Source organism: Diabrotica undecimpunctata, chromosome 9, assembly GCF_040954645.1.
Source record: "Diabrotica undecimpunctata isolate CICGRU chromosome 9, icDiaUnde3, whole genome shotgun sequence".
In the NCBI taxonomy this organism is placed as follows: Eukaryota; Metazoa; Arthropoda; class Insecta; order Coleoptera; family Chrysomelidae; genus Diabrotica; species Diabrotica undecimpunctata.
The window spans coordinates 29,161,546-29,187,330 of record NC_092811.1 but is presented as its reverse complement, the minus strand read 5'-3'; the positions used below and the strand labels follow the sequence as shown (position 1 = coordinate 29,187,330).

Sequence of the window (25,785 nt, the reverse complement as noted above, 5' to 3'; positions counted from 1 at the left end):
ATCGAATATTTAATGCACAAGATTTATTTGATATGCCCCTGGCTGTTATGTATAAAAATTCCTTAAAGTTTGTTTATAAAAAGTGTTTTTGCGACACATCTAAAAGAAATTTTAACTGCGTAGATAACATTTTCAAATCCCAGAACTTTTAAGGTCCATATTCGTATAAAAAGAGTCATTAGAAAAAATTCCGATCAGCCGGCAGCGAAAACTGGTCGGGAGATGTTATAAAGGTCAATTAAGCCGAGAGGAAGAAAAACAGTTAGGTTGGAATTTAGATTTGGACGAGATAGCTTTCGGGTGTAGTCTTCAAAGACGGCAAATTATTTTAACCCTCGAGCGGGTGCGCCCGTGTATTTTGTACACGTCCAATAGAAAAGTCGTCTAAAAATAGAAGTGTCGTCAATCTGGCGATATCGTCGCGTCTATTCGTCCAGTAGAGATCTGACGTTCGAATAGTTGAGTAATATTTTTTTTTGCAGCTGAGTTTTGTGAGGATTATTAGAAATACGAGAGTGTGACGGTTTTGTATACATAATACACGGCGCGCCTTCTAGTGTAAGTATTTTATCCATTAATTATTTTACTTTATAAAAAGATGTAATTCGAAATTAAAGTCAAATTAACTTTAGTTTTACTTTATTTTAGGTTGAACAGGATATTGTAACATAATTGAGAAAGAATATAACGGCTACGCTGAGAGAATATCATGTAAGAATTTAGTTGCATTGTTATATTATTTGTGTGTTACTTTTTTTTTATTTTTGCAGGGATAGAAAGAAGTTTTTAACTGAGGCTGATAGTTATATAAGATTCTTAATGAAGACCCAGAAACAGAAACTAGTGAAATAGAATATTCCGATGAATCTGAGACAGATGAAGAAATAATACACCATGATGACCGCAATTCTGAATCTGAACAAGAACAGAATGACCACGACAGAGCCAGTAACTTCGAGGATAATACTGCAGTAAGTACGACTGCTTTCGAATATTTTCAAGGTAAAGATAAAAAAACTGCATGGCGTAAGACTCCGCTGTCGTCGCAAACAAAAATTAAAAAGAAAAATATTATCAAAATACTTCTAGGACCAAAGGCAGTGGCTTCAAAAGTGACCTCAGAACTTTCAGCTTTTGAAAAAATTATAGATTCTGATATATTAGAGAACATCGTACAATTTACTAATTTGTACATTGATAGTAAAAAAGAATCTGTTCAATATAAAAGAGAACGAGATATGAAACATACTTCAAAAAGTGAAATAATGGCGTTACTGGGAGTGCTTTACCCCCTAGGCACTAAAAAGGCTAACCATACTAACGCACTTGAACTTTGGACATCTGATGGAAAAGGTATAGAAATTCTTAGAGCCGTAATGAGTTACAAAAGATTTTTATTTTTGTTACGTTCAATGCGCTTTGATGACAAAACCACAAGAAATGAACGGAAAATATATGACAAACTTGCACCAATTAGAAAAATATTGGACGCATTTGTTAGTAACTGTAAAAATTCCTATAATCTTGGTGAATTTGTTACAATAGACGAAAAACTCAGAGGACGTTGTAGTTTCATCCATTATTTACCAAATAAACCAGCAAAATACGGTATCAAGCTGTTCATTTTGGGCGATGCACAAACTTACTTTGTTGGAAATTTAGAGGTTTATTGTGGACGGCAACCTGAGGGGCCTTATGCTGTATCAAACTCTCCCAGTGATATTGTAGATAGGCTTATTGATTATATAAAAGGTTCAAATCGCAATTTGACAACCGATAATTGGTATACCATTTATCCTTTAGCTATTTCCCTTTTGGAAAATAAAATAACTACAATTGGCACTTTGAGAAAAAACAACAATACTTATTGAATTTTTACCCCAAAAACAAAAAGAAGTGGGAACGTCACTCTTTGGATTCCAGAAAAATGTCACTTTGGTTTTATTTGTTCCAAAAAAAAGTAAGTCGGTCATACTTTTATCCACGATACATGACACTGCCACCGTAGAAGTGGAAACTAAAAAACCAGAAATTATTCTAGATTATAATGCCACAAAAGGCGGTGTGGATACTATTGACCAAATGTGTGCATCATATTCTGTAAAAAGAATAACCAGAAGATGGCCACTAATTATATTTTTTTCTCTAATGGGTATGGCGGGTATCAACGCGTAGGTGTTGTTTTGTGCCAATAAAATAAATCCCAAAATATGTCGCCGAATTTTTCTAAAGAATTTAAGCTTGAGTTTAATGAAAGTACATCTTTCAGAAAGAGCGACAATACGATATCTTCCTCAGGATATTCAAGGTTTTCTAATGAAATATAAATCATGTGAAGAACCTACTAGAACAGAAGTGCAAAGCTCTAGAAAACATGGACGTTGTGCAATATGTCCAGGCTCAAAAAATTCCAGCACAACAGTTAGATGTGGTCTATGTAGAATATTTGTATGTAAAATGCATTCAGAAACCACAATTAGCTGCGTAAAGTGGCAGCCGTAGCTCAGTGGCTATGTTACTGGCTTAACAAGCTGGAGGGCCTGGGTTCGAATCCCGGCACCGACAAAAATTTAAAAATTTCTAATTTAACTGAGCTGCCACCGTGCTTCGGAGGGCACGTAAAGCCATCGGTCCCGGCTACGAAAGTAGTCGTTAGGTCATGTTAGGGGCGCTTGCGCGACCTGAAAACCCTAACACTAGACCTTAGCCAGAAGGTTACACGAACTTTACTTTTACCTGCGTAAAATGTAAGAACAATGAACGGCAGCAATCAGAAGAAATCGAGTGAAGTAACCCGTAGGTACATGTTTTATGTTTATTATTTTATGTAACAATAAACTATTTTTGTAAATCGTGGTTGTCATTTTGTTAAAATGCACTAAATTTGGAAAAATCAACTAAAATGTGTTTTGGTGACAAAATACACAGCGCGCCCGGTTATGAAACGGTAGTCGGCGCGCCTGCTGTAGGGTTAATTTAAAAAGGTGAATCTGTACTCAAAATGCGATCTGACAGTTTTTGTTGAGTTAATCACCGATTATTCGTGCTATGCTTTATCTGAGAGGTTTGTAAGACGGCGTTTCCAATCATTTAAGAGATCCACATGGTTTTAAGAAGAAATTGAGTGGCTGAGTTTTGAAGATTGCAGTTTGTTGTCATCCAGGATAATCCGAAGCCCGAACTTCCCAATAATTGTCCATATTTGTGTTCTATGGTCACTTCAGACCACTCCTAGTTTGAGTGGGACACACTTGTGTGTTGTTTGCAGTGTTCTGGATCAATTCCGATCCCAAAATTTTACATCACATTTTTCATTAATAAAAAAAAATTCTTTCATGACAAACTAAAAAATTGTAAATAAATGAAACCATAAGTTTTATGGATTAGCTAATTGTCATATTAGTATATATAACAGGCGAGTCTTCTACAGCTGGCGCCGCTTCTCGCATCCTAATTTCCAGCGTTTTCTGTCGAAGCAATCTTCAGTTGTTAAATCTCTGGCGGTCATTGCATCGTCGACATCGTCTCTCCAGGATCGCCTTGGTCTACCTCGTTTATATTAGTTAAATGCAATTAATTTTAAAAAATATTTCAATTTGATATTTCATTTCAACATATGACAGTCGGTTTTATCCTTATTTTGACAATTGGTACATAATCATAAATTTGAATTATTTTGCTGCAAGGTTAACCTCAATGTAAGCTCCGTTAAAAAATCTAAATATTTTCATTTTAATAATTTAAATTCCTGTAAGTGTTCCTAACGTCTGGAGCTTGCTAAAAATCTTAAGCTAAATCGTTACAAATAGCGCCATTGTAAGTTTTGTTATTAAATTTTGTTAATATTATTTGTAATAACTGTTTATAATAAGTAGTAATAAATATGTAATGTTTCTCTTTAAACCAGGAGTTGTAGAATTATTCCCTTAAACAGATTTTCACCCTTTAATATTTTTTAGAAAAGAAAAGCCTTTCTTTCCGTCCAGAAAGAGGATTCTTTTAAACGGCGTCCAAATTCAAATAGTTCAGAAACCTTCTTGTGTTTTGTTGCCCAGGGAATCTATGAAAGTATTTCTTGATTTCTTTATTTGTAGTTACCCCTTCTAGTCCCTCCTTTATTCACTTGCTTCCGGAGAGGTCACTTAAGAAAAGTTATAATTATATCATAAAAGGTAAGACTTTTAGTGAAATACCTATAGATTGTTGAACATCCGTTATTATAAGCGCTATTTTGGTTTATTGCAGGTTAATATGGACAAGAAAATAGAAAATCAGTTACTAAAATGGTATGAAGAGATAAACAGCGATGTGGAACCACTAGATTCTGGTAAGGACTTAAGTGATGTTCGTTCTGAACACAGTATCCACAATACAGATTCTGAGCAGTCCACACAAGATCTACGCAGTGATCCTGAAAATGCCATGAAAGAAAGCGACCAAGATGATGGTTATTCAAGATTTTATGGCAAAGATAAAACACCATGGTTGAAACATAAGAAACACACTCCCAAAGGTAAGACCAAAGCTTGTAATATTGTTACGAACTTACCTGTGGTAAAAGCAAAAGCAAAAGGCGCCAAAACCATATTAGAATGCTGGAAATTATTTTTCTCGGATGCTGTGATCAATAATATTGTAAAATATACAAATCAAAAACTGGATATGATGAGAGTGTTTTATACTCGCCCTAGGGATTGCCCTGCTGTTGACTACGAGGAAATGGACGAGGCTACGTTTAATAGTGCGAGTGGTGTTAATCTGCATAATATGCAATATTGGGCTAAAGAAAATCCGCACTGGATACATGAGGTGTAGGTTCAAGGTAGATGAAATGGAGTCTTAATGTTTGGTGTGGTATAGTTGATGGAAAGATCGTAGGTCCATATTTCTTTGATAAAACTTTAAATGGCGAAACATATTTGGATTTTCTGGAAAATCATTTGCCTGTTTTATTGGAAGATATTTGCTTACAAACAAGAAAAGATATGGTATTACAACATGACGGGTGTCCTGTGCACTTTTCCAGATGAGTTCGAGATTATTTGTATGCAAGTTATCCAAATAAATGGATTGGAAGGGGAAGTATATTTTCATGGCCAGCTAGATCTCCATACTTAAAATGTCTGGACTTTTATCTGTGGTGAAGATTGAAGGACTTAGTGTACCAAACTCGACCAACCACGCAAGACGACATGAAACAGCGCATTATAAACGCAATAAATAGTATATCAACATCTGAGATTAAAGCAGCTGTTATGTCTACGCGCGAAAGATTACATTTTTGTATGGACAACGATGAAAAACAATTTGAACATTTAATTGGACATTAAGTTTCAATGATCGAGAGATTTATATAATCTTTCACATATTTAATTTTAAGTTATAATAAAGGGTGAGTCAATACTATACTTACTTATGTTTATGCGTTTTTATTTATATCTCGAGTTCGACAAAAGCTATCAAAATACGGTTTACGCCATTTTGTTACGAATTTAATTCAGTTTCATTATAATTTACAATAAATAGGTATTTCTATTAAACATTTTGAAGAAAAACAAATTTTAATTTTTTCTATTCGAAAGTACCCTCTACCCATGACAATTAAAACTAAATGCAATTGTTTTATAGTAAATGTAAATTAAATCATCCACACTCTTTCTAATGACACCAATTTCGTTAAAATCGGTTGATCCAAACCAAAGTTATAGGTATTTATCCACAAATACTTTCCCACTCTCCCCCACCCTTTATTTAAAAAAATAAAAAAAAAGTACTTGCACAACTTTGTGCGGAATTTAGGCCTCTTTCTAGTTTACTTATTTAACACTTGGTATAATTGGGCATATTTCACAAAAAACTGGTTTTCAAATTTTTCTTTACAGGTTACGCCCACTAGTGCTTAGCCCAGAAACTTAAAAGTTATTTCCAGCGATTTCTCTTGGCCACTTTTACTAAGGAATTTTTTCTCCTAAAGTTATAATATGAATAGTTTCTGATATATAGCCGAGAGATCGGCTTATTGGACCACCCGGTACAATATTGTAATTTTTTTTAAGATGCAGTAGGATTATTAAACATTTTAATTTAGGCCTCCATCCCGAATTACGAAGTTGCTTTGAAAAAACAGGCGATTAATAATTTCACGGAAGAGGGACATCGACAAGTAAAAGACTGACTGAATGAAAAATGAAAAATGCGGCTGTAATGCTTTATGCGATAAAAAAAAGCCGTAGCAACTCTGTTTACATATCTGTACATTTTTTTTGTCATAAAGTTAAACATATTTATCTCGAAAATATAAACTGAAACTTTCAGAATTAAAAACTCATTAATCTAAAAAAGTTACTCCTGGCAATATATAGTGTTGTTGTTGTGATATAACCGCTTTTGCTGGAGGACTCCCTGCTTTGATAAAATATTCCCATCCTCTAGAGTTTTAACAAGTTTTCTTTTTAGTGGTTGCTCTTTTCTGATGAGTTTGTCGCTGAAAATCGTTTATTATACAATCGCCTTGCTACCACGAGTGTATAAAAAGTTTATCATGATGTGTAATTTGTATAAAAACTAGTAGCCACTTTTTTAAGTGGACATTTTATCTTTTTATGGAAAGTAAACAAAATTTGTTTCAAATAACTTTGAACATATATATGTAGTGCACGTGAACTGCAAAATAATATCATAATATGTTAATGATAATAAGTGACTCTTCTCCTTTGCTATAATAATTAACATTTATCGAATTCTCATTAAAATCTAATTATCGCTTAATAAGTATTTTAGGTGATTCGAACCAAATTTGATATTTTGATAAAATTATCTGGCTTTATAAAACATAAAATATTTTATTAAGTGCAATAAATAAATTAATTAGTGGGTGATAAGCTGAAAAAATGGACGATGAACCACCCCTGGACAAGGGTGGAAAAGTGGATGATGGAGGAGCAAGCGTAGATATGGTTACGTTTAACACCACGACAATCAACAATCAAGATGGTAAAAATACAACTGATAAAGATAAGGACACACCTTTAGATATCAAGCAAAAAAGTAAGGTTTTCAATCTACAAAAACCAAACCTGTATTCAGATTGTGTCTACGTATGTATTGAAAATATCAATAATGAAAATCTAGGTAAATTACATCCTATGTCAGTCGGTCATATTTTCCATAAAAAATTAAATATTTAAAATATTGTAAGAATTGGTAGAGTAGGCAAAAACAGAATTAGGGTTCAATTAAAATCAATTAAAGACGCCAATAAATTAGTGGCTAATGATCAATTAAAAAACGAAAATTTAATTGCTTATATTCCAAATAATTTATTATCGAGAAAGGATGTTGTTAAGAATGTTGATACTTATTTTGACGAGCAATATCTTTTTACAAATTTTCTATCTGCGGTAACTATAACTGAGATTCGGAGAATTAAACGAAAAAATATTTCTGATGGAGAAACAATATTTGTCCCTCGACAAACAGTCATAGTTACATTCGAGGGTAATATGTTACCCTCAAACATCTTCATTAATGCCGTATCTTGTCCATTTGAACCTTATATTCTCAGTGTTACACAATGTTACCAGTGTCTTAAATATGGTCACGTAGCGAAGCAGTGTCGTAACACAGTGGCTCTTTGCATAAACTGTGGTAAAACAAAAGATGAAACTCAGTCATGTCGGGATCCACAGGATAATTGTTGTATTTATTGTAGAACAAATTCACATAAATCTATCTCTAAATCTTGTCCAACATATATAAAACAAAATGAAATAAAGAAGAAAATGGCTGAGGAGAATTGAACTTTTACGGAAGCAAGAAATTTAAATAAAACATCATATGCTTAAACATTAAAAGTTAACAATAAATTTCAGGCTGTAACGATGTACTGAACGTTCAACAGTTCAAACCGTGGAAGTGTCGATAATCACGCACCCATTTCCACGACGACACGAAGAGGTGGGATCCGGAGCGGCTATTTAAGGCGAGCGACTGGCAGAATTAAATTAGTCTTGTGGCTAACGCTCTAGGCTCCCTTGCTTGTGTATTGAACCTGCGAGCCGACCCAGACAGAGAGACTTCCGTACTGAGGATTATACTCTGTCCTCAATGAAGCAGAACCCGTGGGTGCATTGAACGTTACCGTATAGCGTGGATCTACACAACCGAATATTTCGATTGCGAGTGCGTTTGACGCTTCCGCTGGATTGAAGTGGAGGAGAGTATAAGTCTGCGTGCGATTGAATTCGCGTATTCCATTTTTTTTGTTAGTAATAATAATTTTTCTTTTACAGGCGTCCACCAGGGAATTCACTCTCGCGGGATCCAGACGGGGACATAGAATACATTTTATTTTTATTTTTGTATATACGTTGAAACTAATATATTTATTTTTATTTCAACCTGTGTTTTACTGAGTCTGTCGCTTCGAAAGAGGTACCCGTTACAAAGCTTTATCTTATTTATTAGAGGAAGAGTTTCCCCCTTTGCCTACACGAAGGGCTAATATCAAAAGTTCTAGACAACCTTTTTCATCGCAGTCAACTATTTCTATTACCTTACAAACAAGGCGAAATCACAACGCTTTAACTCAAATCGAGTAAGTTAACAGAAAGTGAAAAGCCACATCTCCCATTCAAATCTCCCTCCAATGTTCCCATTTAATTTTGGACCCGAGAAACCTATTAGTATACCACCAAGAGAAAATTTTGAATCTGATATGTCAGATGAATTTATTAAAGAATTTTTCACGGTATTTCAGAAAGTACTAAGTGAAGTGAAATCTTTTGAAGAACTCTCAACCATCGATGTAAATTTTATTAAAAATATTGCATTTAATTGTTATGAAAGTATACCTGATGATGACGACATATTCTAATCTTAACCAATTAAAAATTTATCAGTGGAATGCACGTTCCGCAGTATCCAATAAACATAGCTTAGTAAAAATATTATTAGATTATGATGTTGATATTGCTCTTATATCAGAAACATGGTTTACACCAAAAGTAACTTATACATTTTATGGATATTGTAGTATTTTTATTAATCTAATTTATTGTCTTTATTTATTATCAAAGGTTCTACATTTATAACACTTACAAGTTTATTAAAGTCTTTATTAAAATATTCACTAATTTATTTTTACATTTATATTCGAAATAAAAACTCGACCTCAAAACTAGAACTAACTGTCTTCAATAAAATTCTCTCTTTAAATATAAAATACCGTTAATCGACAATCCCTTCGAATTCGGACGGCAACCCTCTCGAAAAGGATGGAAGGCAGACAGGTTTTTCAGCTAAGCAGCGAACTTACTAGAATAGAATAGAATTAGAAATAATATGTTTACAGTTTTATGAGTCATATTTATCATAACATTGCCCCCCTCTTAAAAGATGGTTCCTCCTGGAACCTTGTCGGGACTGGAACTGGAACGGTATGCTGGTATCGGCAACTGGACCCTCTTTTACAACTTCCAGTTGTATAAAAATGACAAGGGACTGTTATTTCTCCAGTAATTATGCGCATTGCAACAGACTAACACCTGGACTTCGGTGTCTTTAAAGATCTCCACCACCATACTTCGGATAACCCCTTTCAATCTACTGTATTTGATATCATTAAATATGTACAAGGTATATAAAATTATTCTTAAGTTTATTAAAATGTGTAACTTAAAACTTTAGTATAGGTATTTAGCTCGTTACCTCTGTTGAATCGCCAAATATTTTACCTTTTTACCTATACTTTCCGTGGTCTACACTTTCTGTCTGTGAGTGACATTGACTGACTGACCCCTAGGTGCAAAAAGTAATCCTATTTCCTCTCCCATCGTAGTCTTTTTTTAATTTCCAGAATTGTAGGGTATTTAGTTTGGTTAGAATAGGTTAATTTAAGTAAACGTTATTACACATTTGCTGCTGGCTGGATGGACACTTTGCCCGATTGCCAAAAAAAAGTGACCCTTGTGAAGACTTTTTATGCAAGAAAATCATTATCTTGGTTTATTTATTAACAGATAACCAGTTTAAAAAATACAAATTTGTTTATATAGGCCAGTGCCAATCATTTTTGAGACCAAAAATTAAAAAAATAGTAACAGAATGCAACCCATTGTAAAAGGAAAAATGTATTGTTTACGGGCTATTTAAGGTCGGGAAGTAAAAAGGGGTGAGTTTTTAAGAGTAAAAACTGGTATATTATCATTTTATAAGTTCATTATATAATTACATGATTTTCACTCCTAGATACACTATAATCAAGTGGTAACTGAATAAACAAGGCTGTGTTTCAAGGATTCAAATTCACTCAAATTCACTCAAAGGACTCAATTCCTTCCTATCAAAGGCAAACACCTATTTGAGCTTTCAATAACTAATAATGGCAACAAGGTTAACCCATTAATGGTCAAGCATTGAAATAATCAGATTTCTTGCAATTCAAGTTTATATACTTTATAATTAAAGGCATAATAACAATATTTCACTTAAAATTATAAACAATAATAATTGCAATATACAAAAAAATAATGTTTCGTTAACGAAACTTTGGCATAATATATGTAGTAAATTAAAAGTTATACGTTTTACAGTGTGTAAATATAATTTCTTGGTTTTATCAATTAAAAACTAAGGATATTGCTACAATAGTTAATTATATAAGATAAAGTGATTACTTGGCAGTATGGTAGTATGGCAGTAGCCTCATTATGGCATCTCATTTTTTATGGAAAGTACTAAAACAGTCAGCGTGCAAGTGAACCTTGCATTTTCCGCACATATAAACAGAGTTAGTTTTGCACAATCTGCACCGCCGTCTACGTCCTCCTCTTCGCAAACGATATTATGACGAGTGTGGTCATATTGAATATCTAAACTTCCTTTAGAAGGACGACCTCATGCAGATGTGGAAGAAAATTCCTTTTTCACCAAGAATGTGGAATAGTGCATAACTCGAAAAGAAGTTGTCGAAGAAAACTCTATGTTCTGAAGGGTTTTGCATTACACGTAGCATAATGAATTTGCATTCACGGTAAAAATACTACAAAATTGTAAAAAATAGCTACTAACGAGTAGACTCACTATTATTATACTGCCCTACTAAGAAAGAACCCCGTATCTCCAAAATTTGAAAAATTGGGATATTTGCGCCATACCCGCTTCTTGACGTAAGGCTTTCTTACAAGCATCTCCAAATGTTAGGGTCTTAGCTTTACTAATAAGTAACTTAGTCTGGATACTAGTATTACTAATATTGCAAACTAACCTATCTCGAAGTGCTTGATCTAGGAAAACCTTAAATTTACAAGACTTTGACAACGCTTTTATTTCTTTTATATAATGCTCCAGCGACTCTATCACTTGTTAGTTTCTAGTATGAAATCTGTATCTTTCATAGATTACACTTGTATCTGTTATATATTTGGGTCTAAGCATCTAATCTATACTGATATCAACCTACCAAGATAAGAGTTGACAACCAGTAAACCCGAGATATCAAAATACAGAGAGGAGTTTGCCAAGGTTACGTGCTGTCACCACTACTCTTTAATGTCTACAGTGAAGCGGAATTTACAGAACCGCTTCAATGCAAAAGATTTAATAGAAGGTATATCAGTTTAAAACAACTTACGTTTTGCAGAAGGTACAGTCGTTATGTCGGATAACAACAATGATTTACAGAACGTAATGCAATGAATGTTGTCATGAATACGGACTAAGGATGAATCTGAAAAAAACTAAATGCATGATCATGATTAAATCAGCAGCATCCAATTGATTGTTGAAGATACTGAAATCGAGAGTGTGGATGCCTACAAATACTTAGGAACATGGATAACATTAAATGTAGACCAAACCAAAGAAATTAATATACGTATAGAAATAGCAAGTGCATCATTCGCTTAAAAAGTTTTTTTGTTGTTAGAATTTAAGGTTAGGGCTACGCCTAAGAATGCCTCGGTGTTACGTATTCACTACTGTTCTTTATGGTTTTGAAGCATGGACACTAAAACAAGTAAATCTGAATAAGCTAAATTGCTGTAAAACTAGATTTTACAGAAGAATCTTACGAATATCATGGACTCAATGAATATCAAACGCAGAAGTTACTAGAAGAATAGGAAATGAAGCTAAAATAATATTTACTATCAAAAAAAGAAAACTTAAGTACTCAGGCCATGTGATGAGGAGGCAAAGATACTCATTGTTGCAGCTTATTATGCAAGGCAAAACTCAAGGAAAGCGAAATGTGGGAAGACGAAGGCTTAAAAACTTAAGGGAATTGGTTTAAATTCAGAAGTGAAAAACTATTTAGAGTTGCAGTTAACAAGATGGAACTTAAAAAAATAGAAAAATATAGTGGGGGTAGGTGTTGTACCTCGGACACTTTTTTACTAAATTGGTGTTTTGGAAGATGTTATCAGTAATAAAGCAACCTCCAATCCTCCTAATCTTATTTGGTGTAACAATATTTTTAATCACAAAAGTGGATAGAGTATCGGCCTCTGGAACTGATTAGGATGAAATCAGCTTTTGCAACTGATTGAGAAGAAATCTCAGCCTCTGTAGCTAATTGAGGTAAAATGTCAGAATTAGCGGCTATAACTGTATATTCGTTTTTATCGAAAGTAACATCCTGTGGAGGATGAGTTACCTGTGTTGGTAAATATTACCTAATGAAGCCACATTGTGAATAGTTATTGGTTTGTCTAGTGGCTGTAGCTTGTGGCTTGTACGTGAAATATCACTAAAATAATACCGTTTCGCTTGGCTAGATCTATAACAGGCACGCTGCTGTGACTCATGATTGTCCAAGAGCACAAGACACGGTGAGTCAGTAAAAGGCCTTACGTATTTAATAAAGTGTTACATAAACTGAAAAAATAAATTTTCGTTGAACCATATAAAAATATTTGCACCTTCAAAAGTACCAGGTGAAGCATTGGTTATTATGTAGTCTCGTGGGAATATTAGCAAAGGAGGTATGAAACCTCCACCAGCATTATTGGCATGTCTTTAGGTAAATTTTTGGTGGAACACTTTGACAATGCAGCCTTACAGTTTGTAAATACTGCAGCTACGTTGTTTTTATTGAAAGCAGTCGAATGGGCTAAACTTGTGGCTTCTGGCTTTCGTAAACTAAGTTGTGGATGTCTTTTGCGAAAAATGCGCAACCAGTAATCTCCGCCCATCTTATACTCATCCCATACTTCGGATACTTTTTATTATTATGCTTTGCAAACTGATGAGGCCAAAATCTGAACGTTTTTTGGAGTCATCCATATTGTAAATCTGCAGACTCTTTAATACAATCGCACAACATTAGCTCTTCTTCATCTGTAAAGACTTTATGGTGCATTAAATTATCGTGTAAGGTACTAATTTTCTTTCTTGTATCAGTATAATGTTACAAATGACGCCTTAAAGTAGTTTTACTGATAATAAAATGTTTAGCTGTCGCAAATAAAGACATTTATTTTTTTCGTAACAATTGAACAGCCTGTCGCAATTGCTCTTTATCGAGTGGAGTTCGTTTTATGCCTTGTTTACTGCGTGGCATATTTTCTAGAGCCAGCAACTATTAAGAAAATAATAAATTAATATAAACGTTTGACAACTGATTTTCAAACATGTTTTACAAATATTAAATCACCAAGTTGTAACTAAGACATGTCCTAGGTACAACTAGTGTATTGTGTCCGAAGTCCATCCACCTTACTAAATTTTGTAAAAGTGGCAACATTCATTAAAAGATCCAGAGAGTCGACAGATTCACTTACCTCGGAACTACCCTCAACGTACAATGGGACTACGCTCAAGAGATTAGATCCATAATTGAAATGGCACGGTCTACATTTATTAAGTTGAGATCCTTGCTGTGCTGCAGTGATCCCAGTTTGGGAACCAAGATGCGAATAGTGAGGTGCTACGTTCTTCCAGTGTTACTATATGGAGTTGAAGCCTGGACACTGACGCAAGCCACTGAAAAACGAATCGAAGCCTTCGAGATGAGGATATACAGAAGGATACTAAAAATATTTTATGTGGACCATGTCACCAACGTTGAGGTCCTACAGCGCATGACAAAAGACTTCAACATTCAACAACATTCTTAAAGTGTTGATTTCAAACGATTGCAAGGTAATTAAATGATGTGGTCTTCGGAATACTAATTTTTTCATAAAACCGAAGATATAGATTTAAAGCATCACTTAAAGATTATCAAAAAACTTACTTTTTAACGGAAAAATATAAAAATTCCTTGAAATCTTAACACGTTTTCGAATCGAATTACTTTTTGGCTGTGCTGTTTTTAATTATGTGGATAGAGAGGATAGAATTGTAAGAAAAAAGTTGGTGTAACCTTCTGGCTAAGGTCTGGTGTTAGGGTTTTCAGGTCGCCCGAGCGCCCCTTACATGACTTAACGACTACTTTCGTAGCCGGGACCGACGGCTTTACGTGCCCTCCGAAGAACTGTGGCAGCTCAGTTAAATTAGAAATTGAAAATTTTGTCGGTGCCGAGATAATGTAATTATGTAATAATAATGTAGAATTGTAAGAGATTTTATTTGGTTTGTCTTATATGTGTAATAAAATTTGTCAATGTGTTTTATAAATATATTTTAATTGTATCGAATATTTTCGAATTTCTTTATTCTGTGGTATGTTTTAAACATTAATAAAAGGCAAAGGTATTTCTGAATCAACAAAACAACATCTATAGTAAATAATTTTACATTTTTATATCTCGTCTCATATTCCCCAATTTTTATAATCTATAAAGAAAACCTTATGGGAAAGAAAAGAGGGAATAAGAATTGGTGGAGAAATCATAAACACCATGAGATTTGCAGATGACACGGTAATTATGGCTGAGAGTATAGAAGAACTACAAACTTTACTAGATGCAATAAATAGTGAATGTATTCAAATGGGACTTGACATCAACACAGATAAGACCAAATTTATGATAGTATCAGGGAGTCCAATAAATAATGAACAACTTACTCTTGGTGGACAGCAAATAGAGAGAGTGACAAAATATAAATATCTGGGAGCTTACATTAATACAGAATTAGATCCAGACCAAGAGATCAGGGTACGAATAGAAATGGCAAGGGCAGCGTTCTTAAAATTCAAGCAATTGTTCTGTGACAAAAATCTGAATACTACGCTGAGACTGAGGTTTGTTGAATGTTACGCCTGGTCGCAACTATTGTACGGCGTAGAAACATGGACACTAAAAGCGCAAATAGTTAAGAAGCTTGAAGCCTTTGAACTTTGCATATACCGGAGAATGTTGAGAATTCCATGGACTGCCAGGGTCACCAATGAGGAAGTGCTGAGAAGGATAAGTCGAGACAAAAAATTGTTGAGAACAATAAAAGTACGCAATACTGCATACCTTGAACACATACTGAGAAATGATAAATATAGTCTTCTGCAGGTCATCATGCAGGGTAGAGTCGATGGCAAAAAGGGAATAGGTAGAAAGAGGAAGTCATGGCTGAGAAATATTATTCGAGACTGGACAAACATGACTGTAGACGAATTATTCCACGTTGCAAAAGACAGAGAAGCTTTTAAAAATGTGGTCGCTAACCTCCGTTAATGGGCACGGCATAGGAAGAAGAAGAAGATAAAGAAACAATTCTGTGACACCCATTATGGCAATTTATTTATAATTTGGTTTCTTCATTTTATTCATTTAATATTTCTGGTTTAGCTCTAGTAGCTCTCATCGTAATTTTTTTTTCTTCCCTTTAATTTAATTTTTGTTAGTGTACTAGTGGGAATGTCTTAAGAAAGCACCCGCACATATATTCCTGCTCTAAGCAACGTGACCTCGTCATTTTATGTGCCTCAAACATTCTTCATCGTTTGTTGTATAACAGTACTTAAACAAGAATAATTAATATGTTAAAAAATATAAGCATTTTCCCTGTGTTTTCACCTCTAGGTAAAGAAATTTTCCACTGTCCTGGTATATTACATTAGCCTTCTATACTACTACTTAAGTACATATCTTTTCAAAGGAACCAATCATTGATTATAATTAACTAGAGTATAAACTCCTAATTTTTATTTTTAAATAAATTGGGAAAACCCATACACAAACTTTAATTATCTGGAAGTTGTTCTTGAAAAATGTGAAAAAAAAACCAAAACAAAATCGTCAAAATAAGGGTCCAAACCAGAGAAAAAAATTGGGTCTGAAAGGTTATTAACAGCTTTGGAAGTTTTTTGGAAGACCGGTCGATTTTAATTTCCAAATGAAATTTTAAAAGTTATGAAGATTGGAAGGATTCAGGGATTTGTGCTACTTGATATAATTAAGAGAGATTTTTTGCGAGAGAAAAAATATGGGGTCTGTTTTTTGTTTAAAGACTCAAAAATATTTAGAGCTAGTTTTTTGTTGAAATGTGATGGATCTGTTTCACGGGAAAATTTAATTATATACTACGCAAGAAGTTGAAAGAAATAAATAATAAATACGTTTTAATACTGGTCTTTTAAATGATAAAAATAATGGGTGTCGGCCGATATGCGCTCGACCGTTTTGCGCCCTTACCTGAAATCGGCCGGTTTGCGCTCTAACACTTTCTTAATGGAGATGTATAGCTAATTATTTTCTTATATCGACCGTTTTGCGCTCTCTTGTAATCGACGTTATTTTATTCTACCATAACGATCAGGTAACGGTTAGGCTAGTAAAATTAGTTTTAAATAATCATAAAACTATAAAAAAAATAAAAATAAACCATCTTCCCTTCACACTTTCATTCAGGCTTAGGACTGTCATAGTTTATACATAATATAAACATTGGCGTTTTTAGAAGATGTTCTTTTTTATTTTTTAATTTTTTTTTTGTTTTTTCTTTTAATTTGTTAAGTTTTTTTTGTTTTTTTTTTAATTTTTTTTGTTTTTTTTTCGTTTTTTTTTTCAAACTTTTTATACAGTAAAATACAAAAAATTCTTGGGAATAAAAAATTGTCTATTGATTGCAGCTTCTGGATATATGCCAATGTCCTTAAACACAACCTTAAGTCCCTTGTATCTTTATATTTCTGTAAAGTTTTGGATATTCTTTCATCAAGATTAATATATGTTTTCTTGCGCCGCTTTCCGCTTCTGGAATATTCTGCTTCTTTAACCAGTCACTTCACTAATTGGAATACATTGGGATGTGGTCTTATTAATGTATTCAGACGATGATTCCAACCTTCTAAAACGTTATTACTGCGATGTCTTTGATCATGGCAATAATGTGAGTATTTTCTAACCATTGTTTGACAAAGTAGTCATAAAACTGTTCCATTTTTTCTGAAATAGGAGAGGTTTCTTGAATGCATAACCATCCATCATCGATATCTTCTATGGGTAGATACGCTAACGCAGCACAAATTCTTATGTGCAAACGTATCTCTTCGTTGTCAGTGTATTCAGAAACAAGTCCAATATTTTGAACATTTTTCCATATACATTGATTGAAATGAATATTACAACCAGAAATTTTGGCTTCGGGAAAATAATTTTCTAAGGCACCAATCACTGCCTGTTCAAAATCCAGTTTTATAAGAGATGGTTTCCAATTTGGTAGTTTCTATTTCATTGATGAAAATAACATATCGTATGTCTCTTTGGTTTTGTTAGGAAGTAACGCAAATATCAATGGAATTGTATTTGTCTCCTCTGACGTACTACCAATATCGATGTGAACGGTAAATATTTGACTAAATTGCTTACTGCAGCTTTTGAATGTTCCATCCATAAATACAGTGTCCTTACTGTTAACCAAAATCTCCCTAGCTTTGTTGCTGGCAAACACCAAGATTCTGTATCCCGAGGGAGTGATCTTGTCGATAAATAAAAATTTCGTCTTGTCGCTCATTGTAATAATTTCTTCTGGAAATACTATTTCGGATGCTGCCGCTGGATCTGTGAGCAGCTCACTCGCACGTTTTCTATAATCGTTTAAACCACTTTTTGCTGAAGAAAATTTTGGGATGTCTGTCACGAAATCCAGTCCTTGACTATATAATCTTTGAAATTCATCTTGATATATTTTTGACATCGGCAAATAACTATTGTCTTCCCTAGCTCTTTTTCGAGCATTGAAGACACATTGCTTCACTTCTGTCGCTGCAATACTTGGCTTACACAGATGTTTGACTTCCTTAATTATTGTGTTATTATACATAATTATGTGGCCTGGACATTTTTCAGTTTTCTCTATCAAACAACTCCAAAAAACCGAACCATCTTTATTTGTTTTTTTCATACGAAAACTGTACCCTTTATACAATGCACATGGATTTCCCTTTGAAATTTCAATAATTTACACATCCATTTTTAAAACACTAACTCACACAAACTCACACTGATTCACAATAATTCTTGATCCTACTATCTTAAAGAACGCAGCAGAAATGATTGACCATCAATATGGTCATTATCACGTAGAATTTTCAGGTAATTTTTCTGTTACCATACCCTTTGTTAATGACTTAAGTAGTTACCAGTTCGCATTATCAGATAGAAAGGAAAGTTAGTTCCAGCGATCTCTCATTTTGGGAATTCTAGTAACTACTTATATCTAAACAATTAACTTCCAGGTAGAAGGATTATAAACAGAGGTATTAAAGGTTAAAGAACACTCTATTGTTTGACAGTATTAGAAAAATTTAATAATTTTGTTAGTTTTGATTTGACATTTTTTTTTCAAATCTAAAGGAAAAAGATGTTTCTGTTTATTTGACATGTTAGTTTGTTCATTGCAGGTTCACCAGACTATTATTGTAGAATGAAATTAAAATTATATTGCAAGAGAGCGCAAATCGGCCAATTAAGGAAACTATAGTAGTTAGATATTTCTATTATGAAAATTGCAAAGCTCAAACCGGTCGATTTCAGGTAAGGGCGCAAAACGGTCGAGCGCAAACCGGCCGTATTTAAAATAATGCATTACGTGAATTTTTTGTTGGGAGTGATTTTCCCGAAAACAAAACTGATGTTTTGGTAGTAATGTTAGGTATTCATGACATAAGTATATCCTTTACAGCAGCAATCTTTAAAAAGCTGGGTCTGATGGGTCCATAAGATGTTATAAATACATCGCACTAATAATACAATAGTGTCGTAACTCAAAAAGACGATTTTTCAGAATCAACGAAAAACTCATTAATCATTTACTATTGCAGGTAAAAAAACTAATGCATAATATATTTCTAATTAACATTAAAGGAAGTTTCTTTGTACTATTAGTTAAATCAAAATACTGACAGTGAAGTTATTTAAAAAGTTTTAGTTAACAATGTATTGCTCTAAGCAAAATATTCAAAAATACAATAATTTTGGGAACTGATTCTTGATATCAAGACTGTTTTTAATTACGTTTATATTATCATCAATCAAATTCAGATACTTACAGAACATTTTGTACTTAATCTATATATTTATCAAAATAATCCTTCGAAAAAAGAACACAAAATCTAGTCATATTTAAGTAATTCGTGATCCATTAAAAGGACCTACTTAAAGAAAATTCGTATTTTGAGTTAAAGGTATCTTGCTTGTGTACTCTCGTGTCAAACCATTAGCAAATAACAAAGACTGGTTTTCAGTTCGTCGTAAGCTAGTACGAAAACTTGTTGGTAATCTTCATCTTCGTAAGAGTTCTTATAAAAGAAAGTAAATGGATGTTCGTTTTTAACACAAAAGACTTTAATGTCATGCCATTTTATTTTGTTTTCCCTCTTATTAGCAATAAAATTGTTACCACACTTTTCTTGAAGTAATTTCAGATTGTAAAATTTTTCATTAGTCATTTATACAGACGGTTTATACCAGCGATGTTCCTTATTATGTCTCAAGTAAAATTTCGTTCTACGCTGATGATACAAAAATATATGCCAATCCAATCACAAACCAGCTAACCCTCCAAATGGACTTGGACTCTATTTTACCTTGGTGTTCCCAGTGGTTACTACCCTTAAACGCCGAAAAATGTGTAGTGCTTCGAATTGGTAAAAATAACCCACTTGTGCCGTACTTTGTTAACGGGTAGCCATTAGATTTTGTGTTTTTGTATAACGACCTTGGTATTATCGTAAACAGCAGCCTAACTTGGTTCGACCATATTACCTCTATTTGTAAACGTGCGAACTTCAGACTGTATCTTATTCGGAGTTGTTTTCGAGAGTCTCAATGCAATCATTCTATAAACTGTACACTCTTTACATAAAACCCATACTTGAATACGCTGGACCAACGTGGTATCCTGATTTGATTCGAGACAAGACTTTGTTGAAATACGTTCAAAGAAAAGCCACTCGAATTCCTTTGGGACCAAGAAGACCTTCTTGTGCAGAGAGACTTAGTATGGCTAAGCTAACTTCTTTTGAACTTCGCCGACAACGTGGAGACTTAATTACAACATTTAAAATATTAAAATATTAAAATTCAATTTTGGAAATCTTGATGAAATGTTTACCATAAATCAAGATGAACGCCTCAGAGGTCATCAGAGGTCTAAAGAAAGAAAATTGTTCTACAAGATCAAGGCAGAACTTTCTAGCAAATAGAGTTTTTGAGTGCTGGAATAACCTTAATGATAACATTGTCTCTGATCCCTCTACCAACTCGTTCAAAAACAGACTTGACCGTTTTATATTAAGTATAGTTAAAATATTGTTTTTCTTTTTAACCAAAAAATTGTAATTTTGTTATTTTTTGTGTAATTTTTTTATTTACTAATGGGTTATTAATGAAATTTCTTTGTTTTTGGGCACAATAGGAACTTTTTCTCTGCGCTCGCTTATGTATAATAATAATAATAATTTGAGTCTAGCTATACGGTTTAGCCGTCTGAATTAATGTCATATATTGTTGTGGGCATACAATGGATCAGATTTTACGCAACGCTTTACTTGCTTTTCTATTACGCTATGCACATTATCACCCTCGTTTGGAGAGTGACCGCGAATGAGAAATTTATTGGTTAGGCTTTTGACATTCATTTTCTGTATTGCGTACGCATATGCTGTAAGGATGTATTTATTTTTTTACTGCCCGCAACAATTATCAGAATAAAATGTAAAGTCCAGTTTTTTACCAGGATTAGCCTATATAATTGTTTCCATATATTTCAGTATAGAGTACAACTCCCAATCTCATTCACACCACGTTGTCCCTTTATTTCATCCTAAAAATAGCATAAGACATTTTTAGCGAACAAGTCGCTCACAATAAAATTGAAACAGTTAATTCTACTTTTATAAAAAAAATAATGAAACTTTTCCTTTTGGTACTGGCATCACAGCTTGTAAGTCATATACAGCGACTATTGTTAAATCTATATTAGCATTTATGTCTTTTTCTTTTTTTTTTGACAGTTCTTTATCTTTCAAGTGGTTTTCGTACGCCACAATAATTTTTTTCCATCCTTATCAGCATTTTTGAAATTTTCACAAAGATCACACTGATCTTTTTTTTTTGGCGTGGGGAAGGAAATGTTAGTCTTTTTTAAAAATGCGATTAAAGGTAGATGCAGGCGCAAATGATAAGTTTTCTTCTGTACATTTATCTTTGTGGTCTAGATATAAATCAGCTAAAGACTTGTCACACTGGATATATTCCCGTGACGTCTGTGCTCTAAGGTAATAGGTAATGTGATTCGACGCTAGGTATAGCATTTATAAAATGTTTGACACCTTCATAGATCTTCTATTCCATATTTTCTTCATATGTTTTCTGCGTAATTTATATTATATTTAACCCCACTCTGTTTTTTGGACAGGGCTGTAGCATTGGGTCGATCGTTTAGAGCGAGAATATTTTTAAAAAATGTTTTGCAAACTCTAATGTGATCGTTTTTTACCGTAAAATTAAATCCAGTGTTTAGTTTGCGAAAATTTTGTGTTGAAGAATATCTGTATTTTGGTTTAATTTTTATAGATTTATATCTAATAATGAATTCTCTTTGTTTTTGTAAATCTTCCCAAACTCCAACACTTATTAAAAATATCTTTTTTTGATGTCTTGTTTATTTGTAAACGACAGTTTAACCTGCATTTTTCTCCACAAGTCAGACCCATTTCCTTGCAGGTACTTGTTTTTTGTTCACAGATTCATACGCTTTACCAGTATTGCGAAGTCGTTAGGCTACATTGTGTTTGACGGTTTCAATATTACGTATTCCCTTTTTGCCCTGAGTATTATTGTTTTGCTCTTCCGAAGAAACATTTGATTCATTAGTTAACCCACTAGTTCCAGCAAAAGGACTTAAATTATCCACAACTCTATCATCCGAGCTACTTGATGAAGAGCTACTGGTAGAAGAGCTACTCAATGAAGATCTCCTTGAAGAAGAGCTTCTTGAAGAAGAGTTACTTGTTGGTTTTATTATTAGACCTCGAAGCAAACTATAGGTTTTACTTTGCACACCAGGAACGAAATGCGGACCTTTTCGGAATCATCGGAATTAAAGTAGTCCTGGTCTGAGTGCATCGGTGAAATGTAATATTGCTTTTGGTTGGATTCTGTAACAGGTTTAACATTACTAACCTTACTAAAAGAACTGTTTACTTCAATTTCCTGAAGTACTTGATAACTTGTAAACAGTGAAGGTATAGGTGGTGGTTGTACTTTCGCAACGTCACTGTTTTCTGTTTAGGCACCAGATTCATTATTTGTACTCTTCAGTGACAATAACGACGGTGAGGAGATTTCCTGCTCGCAATCCTCAGCATTTGACAAAGCAACAAGTAATCGCCCACGAGTCATAGGTATTGAACCTAAAAATGAATCAAGAAATATTATTAGATTAAGTATATAGGTACTTGACGCAAGAATTTCACAAAGAGTGTAGTAACTCTAAATTTATAAAATAAAGTAGTTGCTTTCTTTTAGTTGCTAGAAAGTAAGCTTTCTTAATAACACTGCTACACATTTTAAATGAGCTATTACTATCCGCTGATCGACAAATAGATGATTAATAAATGTTTTACAAACAACAAAAAAAGTGATTCAACAATAATGTAGCATGTCAAAAATAATGAACTGAACCAATAATACTGTCGTTAGTAAAAATATTAATTTAAAAAGTGCTGGTGTAAATCAGTAATAGTGTCATAACTCAGAAAACAACAATGTTTTGGTTAGGTTCAAATCAACAATAATGTAATAACTCGAAATATAGCTATGAAAATTACATAACTAATTTAGCAATATCGTGGAAACTCTAAATGCAAAGCAACACGTGCGATCCTGATCACTGTAGGTCGTAAGTAAACATAACGCGATATTGTGAGGGGGGTGACAACAATCGGGTAGTCATGAAAAATGTCTTATGACGCCATCTCTTATTCATTTATTGCACTATTAAAACAACAGTTTTATTGACTTATAGAGAATTGAATTTTACGTGTGAATATAGTGTTATGTCTATTTCGAAACATTTTGAGTTGCGACACTATTGTATTATTCGTGCAACATGTTACTGAGAGAATATGAACGGTTAAATAAATTGGAGTCGACTTATCTTCTAGTAATTACACATAAATAAAAATTCGTTGAATTTGACAACCAGACTAAATAAATCTGATCCTTTTTATACAATCAAAGATGGCGGTTCACACAAACTTCCAAAGCCTCTTGCCAAGTTCGATAGTTTAGAACAAAAACTGACCGAATTCTAAACACAATTCCAACACACAGCGCAGCTCTAACTGCTATGAACTAACACAGAACAATGCCACATATCAGATTGCATTCATAGAACAAACAATTAGTTAAACCACGCTGCATTTTCCTCTGCTTAACTCCACGCATTATCTTTAAATCAGTCTGAAACGTCGACAGAGAGGGGCGTTAGTTTCTGACGGAACTTGTTATCCGCTACGTCGCACTTGGTTATTTAGTAACGGAAGTTGGATTCTAAAGTTTTGTTTTCTTTTATTAAAGTTAAACATATGTAAGTACTTACTTTTATTACTAATTAAATAAAAGTCAGTAAAAATTGGTTTTAGAAAAAAATATATCATTTTCCAATATTTTTATGTAGTCTAATTAATAGCACCAGTCTAAAATACAAAATAACATTAATGTAAGCTTCTTGATCATTCCTATTTTGCGTTAAGTACTATTTTAAAATCTATTTGAGGCAGATACAGATTCAGCGAGCGAAGTTTGTTCTCCAATTGAAAAGCGTGTCGAAAGAAGTAGAGAGACCCATTTGGTATTTATAGACCTTGAGAAAGCATATGATAGTGTCCCGTTAAAGAAAATGTTTGAGGTCCTCAAAAGGTCCGGATTGGATTCGACGTATATCCGAGCGATATATAAATTGTACGAAAATGCAGTTAGTTGTGTAAAAATTGGAACCAGAACCTCAAATGATTTTAAAGTCACTAAAGGCCTAAAGCAAGGATGCTGTTTGTCACCGACACTCTTTAAAATATACGTCCAAGAAGCATTGAGGAATTGGAGAAATAAATGTAGATTTATGGGCATCGAAGTGGGACAAGAAACTCTGTATACATTGTTGTTTGCAGATGATCAGGTGGTGGTTGCAACCGATGAGGAAGATATAAATTATATGAATCGAAAATTATTTGAGGAATATGCCAAATGGGGGCTTACTGTAAACATAAGCAAAACAGAATATTTAAAAATTGGAGGAAATACCACAGATCTGAGGCTTGAAAACGCAGTCATAAAAGGCTGCAACCAGTATAAATATCTAGGAAGCATCATATCAACAGATGGCAGAGTTAACATAGATGTACAAAACCGAATAACCTAAGGGAAAAAATGCATCCGAATACTGAATTCATTACTGTGGTGTAATAAAATATAGATGCATACCAAACTTTGCGTATACAGAGCAATTGTAGAACCAATTACCACATATGGTGCCGAATGTTGGACGATGACAAAGAATGAACGAGATAAAGTAGACGTTGTGGAAATGGATTATCTTAGAAGGTCATGTCGAGTATCGAGAATGGAAAGAATCAGGAATGAGGAAATACGAAACCGTACAGGAATTAGAGATACTCTTTCAGATAGAATACAAGGAAGGCAATTACAATGGTATGGTCACGTGATGAGAATGGAGGAGGAGCGGTGGCCAAAGAAAGCCTTAATGTATGTTCCGCCAGAAAGAAGGAAAAGGGGAAGACCACCAAATTCCTGGAGAAGAGAAATTACAAAAACAATGCAATCTAGAGGCTTAGAAGAGGGAGATTGGAGAGATAGGAAAAGATGGAGGCTGAAATGCGGGAAGCGGCAATCGCCGTAGGACCCCCGTTATATGATTATGATGAGTTTGTTCTCCAATTGTTTCTTTCATATTAACAGTAACTCATTTCTTAGCCATTACCACTAGTTGGGACGAAATACTACCAGCACGGTAGTGTGACCATTTCGTACCAAGGCTATAATGCCAAAAGTTTACCAACTCTCTGAGGCACGGCTTAGGTAACACTTTTCCCGCTGAGTTATGTAGAGTTATACCTCTGTATTGCTGTATAAGTATTGGTGCAGCTCTGTGATGATTTTCCGATCAAGCATGATCTAAGTATGTATTTTGTGAATGACAGATGATTTGTCAGGATCCTGACTTAAAAAAGTTAACCAGCATACTAAGTTAAGTGCATTTTAAGTTAAACAATTAAGTTAAAAATTACAAGAGGTAGGTGGTGAAGTTTCTGAGTAAGAGTTACATTAGAGAATCTGTAAGCCAGAATATATTACAGTAATTATTAGTAATAAACAAAAA

General features: G+C 33.7%; 1 protein-coding gene across 1 annotated transcript; it reads left to right on the top strand.

The window, feature by feature from the left end:
- The first annotated feature begins 1,265 nt into the window (after positions 1 to 1,265).
- On the top strand, positions 1,266 to 8,380 carry LOC140450500 (uncharacterized). Its single transcript, XM_072544152.1, has 3 exons — positions 1,266 to 1,373; positions 4,246 to 4,513; positions 8,292 to 8,380. Exons 1-3 carry the CDS (start codon positions 1,266 to 1,268, stop codon positions 8,336 to 8,338), a joined length of 423 nt encoding a protein of 140 aa, XP_072400253.1. The 3' UTR covers positions 8,339 to 8,380.
- Positions 8,381 to 25,785: the final 17,405 nt, after the last annotated feature.